This window comes from Capra hircus, chromosome 26, assembly GCF_001704415.2.
Source record: "Capra hircus breed San Clemente chromosome 26, ASM170441v1, whole genome shotgun sequence".
NCBI lineage: Eukaryota > Metazoa > Chordata > Mammalia > Artiodactyla > Bovidae > Capra > Capra hircus.
Genome location: NC_030833.1, coordinates 6,762,235 through 6,777,730, shown reverse-complemented (window position 1 = coordinate 6,777,730; position 15,496 = coordinate 6,762,235). Strand labels below are relative to the sequence as shown.

At 43.5% G+C, this 15,496-nt stretch overlaps 1 protein-coding gene across 3 annotated transcripts in view; it reads left to right on the top strand.

The window, feature by feature from the left end:
- Window positions 1-11,426, top strand: part of EDRF1 (erythroid differentiation regulatory factor 1) — a 32,904-nt gene extending 21,478 nt beyond the window's left edge. For 2 of the 3 annotated variants that reach the window (XM_018041521.1, XM_018041523.1), the window contains 7 exons: window positions 1,761-1,984; window positions 5,158-5,316; window positions 5,488-5,637; window positions 7,252-7,405; window positions 8,890-9,005; window positions 10,010-10,161; window positions 10,567-11,426. In XM_018041521.1, coding sequence (XP_017897010.1) covers window positions 1,761-1,984; window positions 5,158-5,316; window positions 5,488-5,637; window positions 7,252-7,405; window positions 8,890-9,005; window positions 10,010-10,161; window positions 10,567-10,735 — 1,124 coding nt within the window. In that variant the 3' untranslated portion in view covers window positions 10,736-11,426. The remainder of the gene's footprint in view (window positions 1-1,760; window positions 1,985-5,157; window positions 5,317-5,487; window positions 5,638-7,251; window positions 7,406-8,889; window positions 9,006-10,009; window positions 10,162-10,566) is intronic. The other variant, XM_018041522.1, reaches the window with a different exon arrangement.

Genomic DNA, 15,496 nt, shown 5'->3' with positions numbered 1-15,496 from the left:
TGAAAGACGCTGTAAGTACCAGTGCAGTTCAGTAGAGGAGTGGGGAGAGGAGACGTTTCTTCGAGTTGCGTGTTTTGGGAAGGCTTGTGGGAAGAAGATGTAGTTTGGGCAGATGGCACGTGACATGTAGGGCGTCAGCAGGCAGACGTGGGAAAGGTGGGATGTCCTGACCAGGGTAGGCAGAAGGAAAGAGCCAGAGATACCGTGTCAGAGGGCGTTGGGAGTAGCAACGAGTGGTCTTCAGTGATTCAGGCAGAGGGTGTTGGATTCCTCTGGACCCATGTTGAGTGTGAGAGGCCAGTGGACATGTGAGTGAATTGTCTGGTTTAATAGTCAGAAATGTGTGGGTCAGCAAGAGCTCTTTGGGTTAGCGAAACTTAGACTGGGAACCATTCACATCAGGGTGATAGTTGAACCCATGAGAATGGGTGAAATTGTAGAGGCTGTACACACAGCATGGGAAACAAAGAGGGCTGAGGGAGAAAACGGGGGACAGTGCATAAGCTGAATAAGTGAGTCACTGTATGCCTGTGCCCTGTGAGTGGTGCTTGGCTCCAGGGTACAAGAGGTCATTGCTGGTGGGAGGACCTGAGCTTTGTTATTTATACATATATAGTATGTTTTTTTAAGTTGAGATACAAGAACATGTGCTTTTAAGGTGCCTCTGGAGGAGGAAGTCAGTAAAGGCATATGAAAAGTGGTAGTCAGAAAGGAGAATTCGAGAAGACGCAGATTGTGCCTCTTAAAATTCATGGGACCATGTCTCTAGAATCTTTATAAAATGGTGCTTTGCTCAGATGTTCTTATTTGCTTGCTTTAATACCAGCTGATTAATAGAGAAGAGGATTCAGAATATTGTTTTAGCCTGCTTGGCTGCCATAACAAAATAGCACAGACTAACCTACAGTATAGCATAGGGATATAGTAGGGAGCTCTGCTCAGTGTTATGTGGCAGCCTGGGTGGGAGGGGAGTTTGGGGGAGAATGGATACGTGTGTGTGTGGCTGAGTCCCTTCGCTGTCCACCTGAAACTATCACAGCATTGTTAATCGGCTGTACTCCAATACAAAATAAAGAGTTAAAAAAAAAATACAACAGACTAGATGGTTTCACAACAGAAGTTGATGTCTCACAGTCTGGAGCTAAAAGTCCAAGGCTGGATTTCTCTGAGACTTCTCCCGTTGGCTTGCAGGTGGCCCCCTTCAGGTGGCCCCCTTCTTGCTGTCTTCTCCCCTGGCCTTCTCTCTGTGCACATTGCTGGCATCTGTCTCTTTTATGAGGACAGTCATTTTGGATCAGAGTCCCACTTTATGACCTCCTGGGTGGCTCAGTGCTGAAGAACCCACCTGCCAATACAGGAGACATGAGTTCAATCCCTGGGATGGGAAGATTCCCTGGAGTATGAAATGGCAATCCACTCTAATATTTTTGCCTGAGAAATCCCATGGACAGAGCAGCCTGGCGGTCTACAGTCCAGGGGGTGGCAAAGAGGAGGACGCAACTTAGAAACTGAACAACAGCCATAGATGACCTTAAGTGAATCGCAGTTGTGTTTAGGACCTCAGCATAGGTTTGGGGGGTGGGGAACAGAGGCGTGACGAGAGTATAACAGGTGTGATGAGGACAGCGTGCTGCAGTTGGTCCAGGCAGCTGCTGCTGCCCTGGGCATCCCGTCACTGCCATGCTCCTCTCATCAAGACACACTGGTGGGCTTACACTGATACCTGCTTACGCAATTGTTTTCTTTCTTTTTTGGCAAAGTGAGCAAAACTGTGTCCACTGCAGAGCAACAGTTGTGGAAAAAAAGCTTTTCTTGTTTTGAAAAGGGAATTCACAACTTTGAGTCGATCGACGATGCCACAAATGCAGCCCTTTTATTATGTAACACGGGACGACTCATGCGGATTTGCGCACAGGCGCACTGTGGCGCAGGTGATGAATTTAAACGTGAATTTTCACCGGAAGAAGGCTTGTATTATAATAAGGTAACACACTTGCATATGGGGCTTCATCTGTTCACACTTGATTGTTGTTTGCACTTTGCTGTAGCTCCACTAAAAGGTGATAAAACTGAAATAGTTAACTTGGTGATGGCATAGGAAGAGACATCAGCATCTGGCCTAAGAGTACTAGGGATTCAGTAGTGAAGACGACAGGTTGAATTGATAGGGAAAACACAATCGTTCAGTAAATTGCATTGGTATAACCAGATTGAAAAGCAGAGACTTTACTTTGCCGACTAAGGTCCGTCTAGTCAGTTCAGTTCAGTTCAGTCGCTCAGTCGTGTCCAACTCTTTGCAACCCCATGAATCGCAGCACGCCAGGCCTGCCTATTCATCACCATCTCCCGGAGTTCACTCAGACTCACGTCCATCGAGTCAGTGATGCCATCCAGCCATCTCATCCTCGGTCGTCCCCTTCTCCTCCTGCCCCCAATCCCTCCCAGCATCAGTTTTTTCCAGTGAGTCAAGTCTTTGCATGAGGTGGCCAAAGTACTGGAGTTTCAGCTTTAGCATCATTCCTTCCAAAGAAATCCCAGGGTTGATCTCCTTCAGAATGGACTGGTTGGATCTCCTTGCAGTCCAAAGGACTTTCAAGAGTCTTCTCCAACAGCACAGTTCAAAAGCGTCATTCTTCAATGCTCAGCCTTCTTCACAATCCAACTCTCACATCTATACATGACCACAGGAAAAACCATAGCCTTGACTAGACGGACCTTAGTCGGCAAAGTAATGTCTCTGCTTTTGAATATGCTATCTAGGTTGGTCAAAACTTTTCTTCCAAGGAGTAAGCGTCTTTTAATTTCATGGCTGCAGTCACCATCTGCAGTGATTCTGGAGCCCCCAAAAATAAAGTCTGACACTGTTTCCACTGTTTCTCCATCTATTTCCCATGAAGTGATGGGACCGGATGCCATGATCTTCGTTTTCTGAATGTTGAGCTTGAAGCCAACTTTTTCACTCTCCTCTTTCACTTTCATCAAGAGGCTTTTTAGCTCCTCTTCACTTTCTGCCATAAGGGTGGTGTCATCTGCATATCTGAGGTTATTGATATTTCTCCCAGCAATCTTAATTCCAGCTTGTGTTTCTTCCAGTCCAGCATTTCTCATGATGTATTCTGCATATAAGTTAAATAAGCAGGGTGACAATATACAGCCTTGACGTACTCCTTTTCCTATTTGGAACCAGTCTGTTGTTCCATGTCCAGTTCTAACTGTTGCTTCCTCACCTGCATACAGATTTCTCAAGAGGCAGGTCAGGTGATCTGGTATTCCCATCTCTTTCAGAATTTTCCACAGTTTATTGTGATCCACACAGTCAAAGGCTTTGACATAGTCAATAAAGCTATGGTTTATTGGTTTTATGGTTAGCTAGTCAAGGCTATGGTTTTTCCAGTAGTCATGTGTGGATGTGAGAGTTGGACCATGAAGAAGGCTGAGCGCTGAAGAATTGATGCTTTTGAACTGTGGTGTTGGAGAAGACTCTTGAGAGTCCCTTGGACTGCAAGGAGATCCAACCAGTCCATTCTGAAGGAGATCAGCCCTGGGATTTCTTTGGAAGGAATGATGCTAAAGCTGAAACTCCAATACTTTGGCCACCTCATGCAAAGAGTTGACTCATTGGAAAAGACTCTGATGCTGGGAGGGATTGGGGGCAGGAGGAGAAGGGGATGACCGAGGATGAGATGGCTGGATGGCATCACTGACTCGATGGACGTGAATCTGAGTGAACTCCGGGAGTTGGTGATGGACAGGGAGTCCTGGCATGCTGCGATTCATGGGGTCCCAAAGAGTCGGACACGACTGAGCGACTGAACTGAACTGAACCAGATTAAAGCCACCCCAGTCTGCGTGGTGCCGTGGTAAAGAATCTGCCTGCCAGTGAAGAGAGACAGGAGATATGGGTCTGATCCCTGGGTTGGGAAGATCCCCTGGAGAAGGAAAAGGCAACCCACTCCAGTATCCTTGCCTGGAGACTCCCATGGACAGAGGAACCTGGTTGACTACAGTCCATGGGGGTGCAAAGAGTTGGACACGACTTAGCAACTGAACAACAACTACCACCAGAGTAAATGTCAAATGGATGAAAGATCGACCTGGAGAAGTGAAGCTGTAGAAATCTCAAAGGAAAACATAAGTAGATAGTTAATCTGATGAGATGGGATTTTCCCTTCATAACACAATGAGCAAAAATCGCAAAGTAAAAGATGGATGTTCAGATGCATAAAAGTTGTTTTTTAAATGCACAACAGAAAGCACAGTTGCAGAGTAGTCCAAATCTAGGGAAAACAAAGCGCACATGACAGCTCAGAGGTTAATAAACCCTTAAGATAAAAAGAAAACTAAGAATCCTTGAAAATAAGCTGCCCCAGTAGCAGAACAGCTAACCTTGAACAAAAAAACTGGTTCATATGTAAGAACAATTTCAAAGTTTTATGAAATTTTTAAACTGAGTTTCTTTTATCAAATTGTAAAATTTTTTGGCAAATGGTGATATCTAGTATTGGAGAAGGTATAAGAACTCAAGAACACACATTTAGTCAAGAACTTTGAATCTGTTTAAATTATATTTAGTGAGTAATGTTCCTTGCATATTGAGCTTTAAAACAAAGTGATCTTATTTTTCTGAAGTTTACATATTTATAGAAAAAGTGGATAAGTACACACCAGAAATGTAGAAATTATTGGTGGGTGATGGAATTCAGTGAGATTTTGTTTGGCTGAATACAATGACCATGCATTTCAGCATTGTGATAGAGGTGGGAAGGGTTGCTTCTTTAAATACAGTCAAACCCAGCAAATTGTTCTATCTGTAGACTCGTCAAAAAATATTGTATCTAGTTTGCTAGTTATATAAGCTATAATTTTTATTTAGAAAGGAGGGGACAAAAATAAAGGAAGAAATGAATCCTCATGGGTTCACAGGAGTCTTAAAACAGCTTGCCTGAGGACACTTAGGAGGAAAGGCGGGCGGCATGCAGTCCACTTGAAATCACTTCCGTCATTGAAGAGTGCCATTGATTTACTGTTTTCCCTTTCTACATGACACTGTCCTATAAATTCTCTCAAGTAAAGTTGCTGTTGGGGTGACCGTGAGGCATGTTTTAGTTTAAGGCGTGTACTTAAGCTGAGTCACAGCGGCCCTCTGCTCCCTCACAGGCTGTCGATTACTACCTGAAAGCTCTAAGGTCCTTGGGAACACGGGACATACACCCAGCCGTCTGGGACTCGGTGAATTGGGAACTGTCCACTACTTATTTTACGATGGCAACTCTACAGCAAGATTATGCTCCATTATCTAGAAAAGCTCAAGAGCAGGTAATAATATTTGCTTGATTATGTAGAAGTATTAACTTTATATATTCCTTTAACAGATGCCTAGCATCTGTTACAGTCTTTTCCTTGACAAGCAGTATTTGTTTTTAAAATTCTTACACAAGATTATGAGATGGTCATTTTTTCCCTTTCCCTTAAAAAAAAAAAACACAGATTGAAAAAGAAGTCAGTGAGGCGATGATGAAGTCGCTGAAATACTGCGACGTGGACTCAGTGTCTGCCCGACAGCCCCTTTGTCAGTACCGGGCTGCAACCATCCATCACAGGCTGGCGTCCATGTACCACAGCTGCCTGCGGAACCAGGTACTGCCATTCCGATTCAGTCCACTTAGAAGTGTTGCTTGTCTCGCATTTCTGTGTAGATTTTAAATGCCATCTGTTCTTGTAGCCATTTCAGAAAAGCTTGAAGGGTAAGTGTTTCCCCTTCCCCCATGCTGCGTATTTTTTTCCATTATAGTTGATTAGGCCTCAGTTTGCAAAATTAGACATTGGCCTGAGTGTATTATTTAGTCTTTTTTTTTAAATGTAGTTACTCTTTATAGAAAATGGTTCTATGCTAATTTAAAGTATCCATCACCCAGTTTAAAAAAATTTTACTGTGAAATAGAGCATGCATATCAAAGACACAGGGGATACGTGTGAAGCATTTGCACAGTTTAAAGAATAACAAAGGAAAGCCCTGTGTACCTCGCTTCGAGGTTAAGGAGTGGAAGGGCCCTCAGGTGCGCCCTGTGTGCCCCTCCCCCTGCTGAGTCTCTCTCAGTACCCGCCCAGAGTAACTCCTGTCCGGGGCTTTCTATTATGTCCATACCTTTTCTGTGTTTTATCACTTAAGCAGCATGTTTACATTTTATCTGGTTTTGACCTTTATAGAACAAACCATACTGTATATATTCTTCTGTGACTTACTGCTGTTTAGTTAACATCACATTTTGGAGATTCTTCCAGGTGGATGCATAACTGTTCCTTTACTTAGCTTAGTAGGATTCATTAAATGAGTATATCAGTTTATTTATCCATTCTGTGATAGCTGAACTTTGGGGTGGTTCTCATTTGAGGCTGGAAAGTGAAAGTGAAGTCGCTCAGTCGTGTCTGACTCTTTGCGACCCCGTGGACCGTAGCCCACCAGGCTCCTCCGTCCATGGGATTCTCCAGGCAAGAATACTGGGGTGGGTTGCCATTTCCTTCTCCAGGAGAATCTTCCTGGCCCAGGGATCAAACCCAGGTCTCCCGCATTGCAGGCAGACACTTTAACCTCTGAGCCACCGGGGGCTAATTAGAAACAGTACTATGAACAGTCTTGTACGTGAATCCTGGTGCTCAAATCCATGTGTTTCTGAGAATAATCTGAGGCCTGAGGTCGAAGTGCCTTCCTTCAGAGAGGGTGACCTGCTTCTGCCAGGAGTCTTGTGCCTATATAGTTTCTCAGGGATTTTTTTTTTAAATGGTTTTGTTGTTTTCCCTTCCTTAGCACCAAGGCAGCTTACCTTGCAGTCCCTTGGGTGTGGGTTTGCTTCTGGGTTGCCTTTATCCCAAGAATATTGTCCTTTGAGGCCCAGCTTAACCTGGAGAGGGTTTTTCTCTCTCCTCTGAGCTGGCCCTAGACTCTTTCACTTGCCTCAGGGGGGCCCCAACCTAAACTTATATTTGTCCAGATGGCCTAATATCCTCACGGCACATGCCAGCATGAGAGGGTTCTGAGGCAGCTCCCTGGCGCCGGGACTCCTGCACACAAAAGGATGGAGCTGGCCTTCCTTCCGCATGCAACACCCAAAACCAGTGAAACACAGACCCAGATGCAAGAGCTAAAACTCTGGGACTTAACAAAATGCTGAAAAGCATTTAGTGATCCAGAGATCTGGTGAAGTAGTTGCTGTGAAGCCCAAGCCTTAGGATTTATCTTATTTTTGGTTCTAGGTTGGTGATGAGCAGCTTAGGAAGCAGCACCGGGTGCTGGCAGACCTTCATTACAGCAAGGCTGGGAAGCTTTTTCAGCTTCTGAAAGACGCTCCGTGTGAACTCCTTAGAGTACAGTTAGAAAGAGTAGCCTTTGCAGAGTTCCAGATGGCCAGTAAGTCTTCTTTATTTCTCAGATTGGTATGCATTGGCTTAGTGTTGGATTGTCTTAGAGTGAGGCAGACCTGTGGATCACTCTTGGATGTAAGTAATGCTGTCTTCTTTTAAATTTGTCCATAGTTAATGTCTTTGGATAGGGATGTTTTTTTGAAATGCTTTTTAAAACATAAATGTGTTAGATTATGTTTAATGACTAGAAATACTGGAATACAGCCCAGGATTTCTTATTTGAAAAAAAAAAAAATTGTGACAAGTTACTTTAGACAAAGATTTGAGTCATCATGAACAAGGTGGGGGCGGAGAAGCGGTGGTGGCGGCGTGGCGGCCTCACTGAGTCCCTCTGCACGGTAACTACAGAGCCTGACAAGGTGAAGATGAGGTGGGAGGGCAGGGAGGGGTAAAGGGAGACATTGTATTCTGTCATTTTCCTCAGCTTGGAGTGGGCTGGCTCTCCACCACCGAGTGTGTTTTTCTAAACTCACTCCTCTACCTTGTTCAGCTGTTCCCTTTCTGCAGAAGTATCTTGCGAGAAGTATCTCTTGTCTGGTAAAGAAACAAACATTTATTTGAAGTACAGCAATCCTACTGGTTTCATTTCAGTTATTTTCTTCTATAAAATTAAAATGAGTTTAATGTGTACCTGTTTATACAGTGTCTCTGGAAGGATGGACACGAAACTGATGGCACTGTCTCTTCTGGGGAGGCCGGCAGGGCAGCTTTCAGCATATGCCCACTTGAACGTTACACGTTTTGAGAACGTATTACCTACCCAAAACAGTTTTTAGGAACACCTTTTACTAGGGGGACTTCCCGGGCAGTCCAGTGGATAAGACTTCGCCTTCCAACGCCAGTGCAGAGGTGCAGATTCAGTCCCTGGTCGGGGAGCTAAGATTCCACATGCCTTACAGCCAAAGAAAGCAAAACGTAAAACAGAAGCCATATTGTAACAAATTCAATAAAGACTTTAAAAATGGTCCACATCAAAAAGACCTTTAAAAAAAAAAAAAGGAAGAAATACCTTTTACTAAAAGCATCTTCTTAAAATTCTGGCAGCATGTGCAGAACTGAACGTCAAGTAGCTCTTTCTGGGGGTGGTCTGGGGAGGTCTTTTCTAGTTTGCATCTTTGAATTTTCCATGTTTGAATTCCTTAGAATGACCAGGATTCATTTTTATTTTTTTAAAAAAGTAGATACTAGGAACAGATTTGCTATGATGATCAGTATGGTTAATTCCTTTTTAAACAGTGTTTACTACTCTTGAGTATGAAACCAGGTAGTGAGGCAAGAAAACAATGATTGTTTATTGTTTCTCTAGTTCTGTTTTTCTCTAAGGATAATTACTAAGCAGAAGTTGGATTTAGATTTCTTGGGATTTTCATGAGCTGCCTTCACAATGTTTGAAAATCAGAATTTTCATTAATACATTGGATGAGTTTCTCTGTATTTAAAGGAATGATCATTTTGTGTTTGCCACTCTAGGTCAGAATAGCAATGTTGGGAAATTAAAAACGCTATCTGGGGCCCTTGATATAATGGTGAGAACTAAGCATGCATTCCAGCTTATCAGAAAAGAGCTTGTGGAGGAATTTGAACAGGTAAATGGGAAAACAGATTTATCAGTTTTTTATGTGTCTTATAGTCAGTGCTACATGGTGAGTATGTACAGTGGGCATATGCATGCATGCGTGGATACAAATACAGAAATATATATGCTTTGCATGGGCCTGCCCTAGTGGCTCAGATGGCAGAGAATCCACCTGCAATGCAGGAGACCCGGGCTTGATCTCTGGGTTGGGAAGATCTCCTGGAAAAGGGAATGGCAACCCACTCCAGTATTTGTGCCTGGAGAATTCCATGGACAGAGGAGCCTGGCAGGATACAGTCCATGGGGTCAAAGAGTTGGACACAACTGAGCGACTAACACTGCATAAAAACACATTAACTGATTTATTTTATTTTTTTGGTGGAATTATTAAACAGTTCTTTAACTTGCAAGTATATCTTTTATATTTTAAAATTGTTTTTTTAAATAACCACATAGACCTTGGTTAATAATAAGGCCCTGGGAATAAAGACAAAAAAAAAGGTCTGTATCAGTTTCCACTAAACTGCCTACACCTGAACGGTGAGTGGGCTTACACCAGCTCCTTGGGAAGGCCTTTCACTTTCCCCAGCATCCGTGTATTCATGCTGCCTCCTCTGTGGCTGAAAGCTTCCCTGAGTTCCCGTGGTGCTTCCATCCTGCGAACTTCCGGTTCTGGTTCTCCAACCACATGGGACCAGTTTCCATCTGTTCCTTGAGCATGTGGTGTTGGAAAGTCAGGAGGGTTTCGTTCAAGCTTAAGTTTCTTCTACATAAGTGCCATTTAGGTTTGAGACAGTTTTTTCACATGGTTTGGTCTATCAGAATGTTCTCCCGGAGGCAGAGAAGGCTGAGACAAGGCGGCCAACAGGGCTGTCCCTGGACAAAAATCCTCTCGATTTGCTCTTTGTTTTGGTTAAAACGTTTGCTAGATTATTCAAACTGTGGCTCCAACACTTTAGTATGAAGCAGTACCTGTGGGGTGACTGAGCTGAAATCTCTTTTTGTTGTTTTTAGCCTAAGAGTGAAGAGACCCCTCCAGCTGCTGATTCTTCTCCTAGTCTTAATCGAGAAGAAGTGACAAAACTGCTCAGTATATTTGAATCTCGCTTGTCATTCCTTCTCCTTCAGTCCATCAAGCTGCTGTCTTCAGCTAAGAAGAAAACAAGGTATACAGTACATGGCTTGGGGGAGTTTCTTTCCCCGCACCTCACCCAGATCCTCGTATACCCGCCCAGCTTGCCCTCAGGAGAATGTGGCTTCCATGAAGGCTGGGAATCCAGGTCTGTTTTGTTCATGACCAGGAGCAGTTCCTGGTACATGGTAGACACTTGACTATTTATGAAAAGAATAAGCATTGGCTTTAATTGATGTTTTGAAATAAGTGTTTAAAAACAGGCCTGTGAACAGTCGGTTTAGGAAAGTAGGTATGAAGTCGGCATTAATAGGACCCCTGCTTCCATGAAAAGTGACGACAGGGCCATCAGTGTTTAGTTTTGGGTCTCTTACTGTTCTTGGTGGGCACCACTATTCTCTTCATCTCTTGCTCTTTTTTTTTTTTTTTTTTTACCCAGTAGTATCCTTGATGAAGACGTACTCCTCAAAACCAACAAGCAGGTTTACTCCCAGCTCCTGAGAGCCACTGCGAACAAAAACGCCTCTCTCTTGGAAAGAGTCGACCTCCTCATCCATTTGCTGGACCAGCTGGCTCGCGGCGGAGGCGGCAGCACCGCCGTCCAGTGACTCCCACCTGGGGCCGCATCCACAGATGCTGTCAGTGCCTTCTGCACTCGGGTACTAGCGTTTCCATTCGGTGCTCCGTGTCATTAAATATGAGGGAAATACCCACTTAAAACAGGCACAGCGGTGGAAACACAGAGTTCTCATTGCCCACGACAGACAACCGTGGCAGAGTTCTCTGGCTTCTTCGTCGGAGGCGCCAGCATCACAGTCAGACTTAGAGCTCCCACGTTCGTTTCTTTGAGAAGGACGTGGTACCTCAGTATTCATAGACTTGCTGTAGGGCAGTTAACACTTTTAAATATTTTTGAAGTATGTTAAGCTATGTGGGTTTAAGAGATACTTATCTTGGAGAAATGTTGCTTTGGTCAAGGGCACTTCTATCCAGATGATTGCAGTGGTTCAGGTGGGTTAGAGAAACTTCTGGTGCATCCACAGTGTTTCCTTCTCAGTCGCACAGAAAAAGCCTACCCTTTTCAAACTTCAGTACGGGATTTTTCCTGGACCAGCCATTGTGCAAGTCTGTCTGTAGTGCATGTTCTGAACAGATCCGCTTTTCTTTGACTTTGTATGACAGTTGATCAAGGATAGGTACCTCCCCCCTTCCCCCACCCCCTTATTTTTTTTTTTCATTTTAAACTTGAAACTGTGAATAAGGTTAAGAAAACTATTTTGAATAAATAAATTATTTATTTAAAATGTCTTTGTAGTTTTCCATTTCACATTCTTCACACTGAGTTTTGATTTGAACTGGTTTACTTAATACATTTTACAAAGTGACAATTAAAACATTAATAATAAGTAAAATTTATGCCACCTCCTGAATTCTCACTAGGTTATACTCATTACTTGCTGCTATGTGGCTCTTGTCTAGTTGCATACAACACACTGTGTTTTTTCCACTGCCTGGAGCATGCAAGGCTGTCCTTGTCATAGTTAACTGATCTCAGCTTCGAGAGAGAGGACGTGATGCAGAAGTCAGGCATGTGCTCCTTCCCGTGGGGCTGACGGTCTGCATATGTGTGTGTGATGCCGCTGTAGATGAGAGCTTGCCCAGCCGTCGCTGCTGGCCTGGCCTGGCCTGGCCTGAGGGTGGGAGGAGGTGCTGCTGCTGACAACCCCTCCCCCACCGCCCTGTGCAGCATCTGCGTGTGAGTCTCACCATGCAGTCCCTCCACTCACCAGCCACACCCCTCTGAAGAAATCCGGACTGGGCTAGAAAATTGTCTGGAATAAACTTGTGTTTTGGGCTTCCCCAATAGCTCAGTTGGTAAAGAATCCGCCTGCGGTGCAGGAGACCCCGGATTGATTCCTGGGTCAGGAAGATCAGCTGGAGAAGGGATAGGCTACCCACTCCAGTAATCTTGGGCTTCCCCTGTTGGCTCAGATGGTAAAAGAATTCGCCTGCAATGCGGGAGACCTGGGTTTGATCCCTGGGTTGGAAAGATCCCCTGGAGAAGGGAAAGGCTGCCCACTCCAGTATTCTGGCCTGGAGAATCCCATGGACTGTATAGGCCATGGGGTCGCAAAGTCAGAAACAACTGAGTGACTTTCAAGCTGAATTTTTATAGACTGCTTTTTCATACACTGAGATTTCCAGGTGTTTTCACTGGTGAGTTGACATCTGTCATAACTCTAGAATTACCACTTGCTGTTTTTCCACTTCCTTGTAATTATTACAACTGTATTTCTTTTTGGCCGTGCTGGGCCTTCGTTGCTGCACTGCATTTTCTCTAGTTTCTGTACTCCGGCTTCTCGTGGTGGCTTCTGTTGTTGCAGAGCACAGCCCCTAGGGCTCCTGGGCTCTAGGGCACAGGCTTAATAGCTCTAGGGGCTTAGTTGCCCTGAGGCATGTGGAAAATTCCCAGCAGGGATTGAATCCATGTCTCCCTGCTGTGGGCAGGCATATTCTTAGCCCCTGGGTTACCAGGGAAGCTCCCTTGTAGTTATTTAGTTTGCATTGTCCTTGGGACAGATTTACACATCAGTTTTTCAAAAATGAATCATTGAAGTATTGACAATTTGGCCTAAATTGTAAAGCAGTTGTACAAAATCTACAACGTCTCAATCAGGACAGCTGTTGCTCTTGTCTCCCCTGGTGATAAGCACACACACGGAATAAGACTGTTAATTAAAGCTGGATACGGACACAGAGGCTCCAGGGGAAAGAACGTGGCCACACCCTCTCTAAATGAAGTAGAGACACATCTAGAGCAATGTTTCAACTGCTAAATCAAAATCATTAGTGAATTCTGAAGTCAGTTTGTTATGCACTGATCAACACTAAAAAGAAAGAAAGGAGTAGAATAGAATGAAATGGAACAACGTGGAAAGTATCAGTGCTGAAGATTACCTAAAAAGGCCTGTCAGCAGAACCATGACACATAGATGTGGTGCCTGATGCTCCCTGGCTGAGGATTCTTTCTGACGAAATACAAGCTACCCACCTGTGACTAAAGTTTTCTCAGCAGGCAGGTAGGTGGTCTGGTATTCCCATCTCTTAAAGAATTTTCCAGGGAAGAAAAAAAGATGGCAGAGGAATAGGACGGGAAGACCACTTTCTCCCTCACAAATTCCTCAAAAGAACATTTCAACGCTGAGCAAACGCCAGCCACAAAACAACTTCTGTAGGCTGGCAGAGGACATCAGGCAACCAGAAAAGCAGACCATTGTCTTCAAAAACAGTGAACCTCTCTGAGTGTCCCTCAATGTGGAGAAACTTTTCATCTTTAACCTAGATGTTTTATCATCGGTGCTGTATAGATGGAGAAGTCTAGAGGCTACTGTAAAAATAAAACTGAAAACCAGAAGCAGGAGGCTTAAGTCCAAAGCCTGAAAATATTAGAGAACTCTTGAATTCAGGGAACATTAAGCAATAGGAGCTCATCAAATGCCTCCATATCTACACTGAAACCAAGCTCCACCCAAGGGCCAACAAGTTCCAGAATAAGACATACCACGCAAATTCTCCAGCAACACAGGAACACTCCCCTGAGCTTCAAAATACAGGCAGCTCAAAGTTATTCCAAAACCTTTGATGTCTCATAACCCATTACTGGTCACTCCACTGCACTCCAGAGAGAAGTAACCCCGCTCCACCCACCAGAACTCCAACACAAGCCTTCCTAACCAGGAAACCTTGACAAGCTACTGATAGAACCCCACCCACAGTGAGGAAGCTCCATAATAAAGAGAACTCCACAAATTACCAGAATATAAAAAGGCCACTCCAAACACAGCAATATAACCAAGATGAAGAGACAGAGGAATACTCCGCAGGTAAAGGAACAGGAAAGTTGCCCACCAAACCAAACAAAAGAGGAAGAGGTAGGGAATCTACCTGAGAAAGAATTCTGAATATTGATAGTGAAAATGATCCAAAATCTTGAAATCAAAATGGAATCACAGATTAATAGCCTAGAGACAAGGATTGAGAAGATGCAAGAAAGGTTTAACAGGGACCTAGAAGAAATAAAAAAGAATCAATATATAATGAATAACAATAAATGAGATCAGAAACACTCTGGAGGCAACAAATAGTAGAATAACGGAGGCAGAAGATAGGATTAGTGAAATAGAAGATAGAATGGTAGAAATAAATGAATCAGAGAGGAAACAAGAAAAACGAATTAAAAGAAATGAGGACATTCTCAGAGACCTCCAGGACAATATGAAACGCTCCAACATTCAAATTATAGGAGTCCCAGAAGAAGAAGACAAAAAGAAAGACGATGAGAAAATCCTTGAGGAGATAATAGTTGAAAACTTCCCTAAAATGGGGAAGGAAATAATCACCCAAGTCCAAGAAACACAGAGAGTTCCAAATAGGATAAACCCAAGGCGAAACACCCCAAGACACATATTAATCAAATTAACAAAGATCAAACACAAAGAACAAATAAAAGCAGCAAGGGAAAAACAACAAATAACACACAAGGGGATTCCCATAAGGATAACAGCTGATCTTTCAATAGAAACTCTTCAGGCCAGGAGGGAATGGCAAGAGATACTTAAAGTGATGAAAGAAAATAACCTACAGCCCAGATTACTGTACCCAGCAAGGATCTCATTCAAATACGAAGGAGAAATCAAAAGCTTTACAGACAAGCAAAAGCTGAGAGAATTCAGCACCACCAAACCAGCTCTCCAACAAATTCTAAAGGATATTCTCTAGACAGGAAACACAAAAAGGGTGTATAAACCCGAACCCAAAACAATAAAGTAAATGGTAACGGGATCATATTTATCAATAATTACCTTAAACGTAAATGGGTTGAATGCCCCAACCAAAAGGCAAAGACTGGCCAAATGGATACAAAAACAAGACCCCTCTATATGCTGCTTACAAGAGACCCACCTCAAAACAAGGGACACATACAGACTGAAAGTGAAGGGCTGGAAAAAGATATACCATGCAAATAGAGACCAAAAGAAAGCAGGAGTGGCAATACTCATATCCGATAAAATAGACTTTAAAACAAAGGCTGTGAAAAGAGACAAGGCCACTACATAATGATCAAAGGATCAATCCAAGAAGAAGATATAACAATTACAAATATATATGCACCCAATATAGGAACACCGCAATATGTAAGACAAATGCTAACAAGTATGAAAGGGGAAATCAACAATAACACAATAATAGTGGGAGACTTTAATACCCCACTCACACCTATGGACAGATCAACTAAACAGAAAATTAACAAAGAAACGCAAACTTTAAATGATACATTAGATCAGTTAGACCTAATTGATATCTATAGG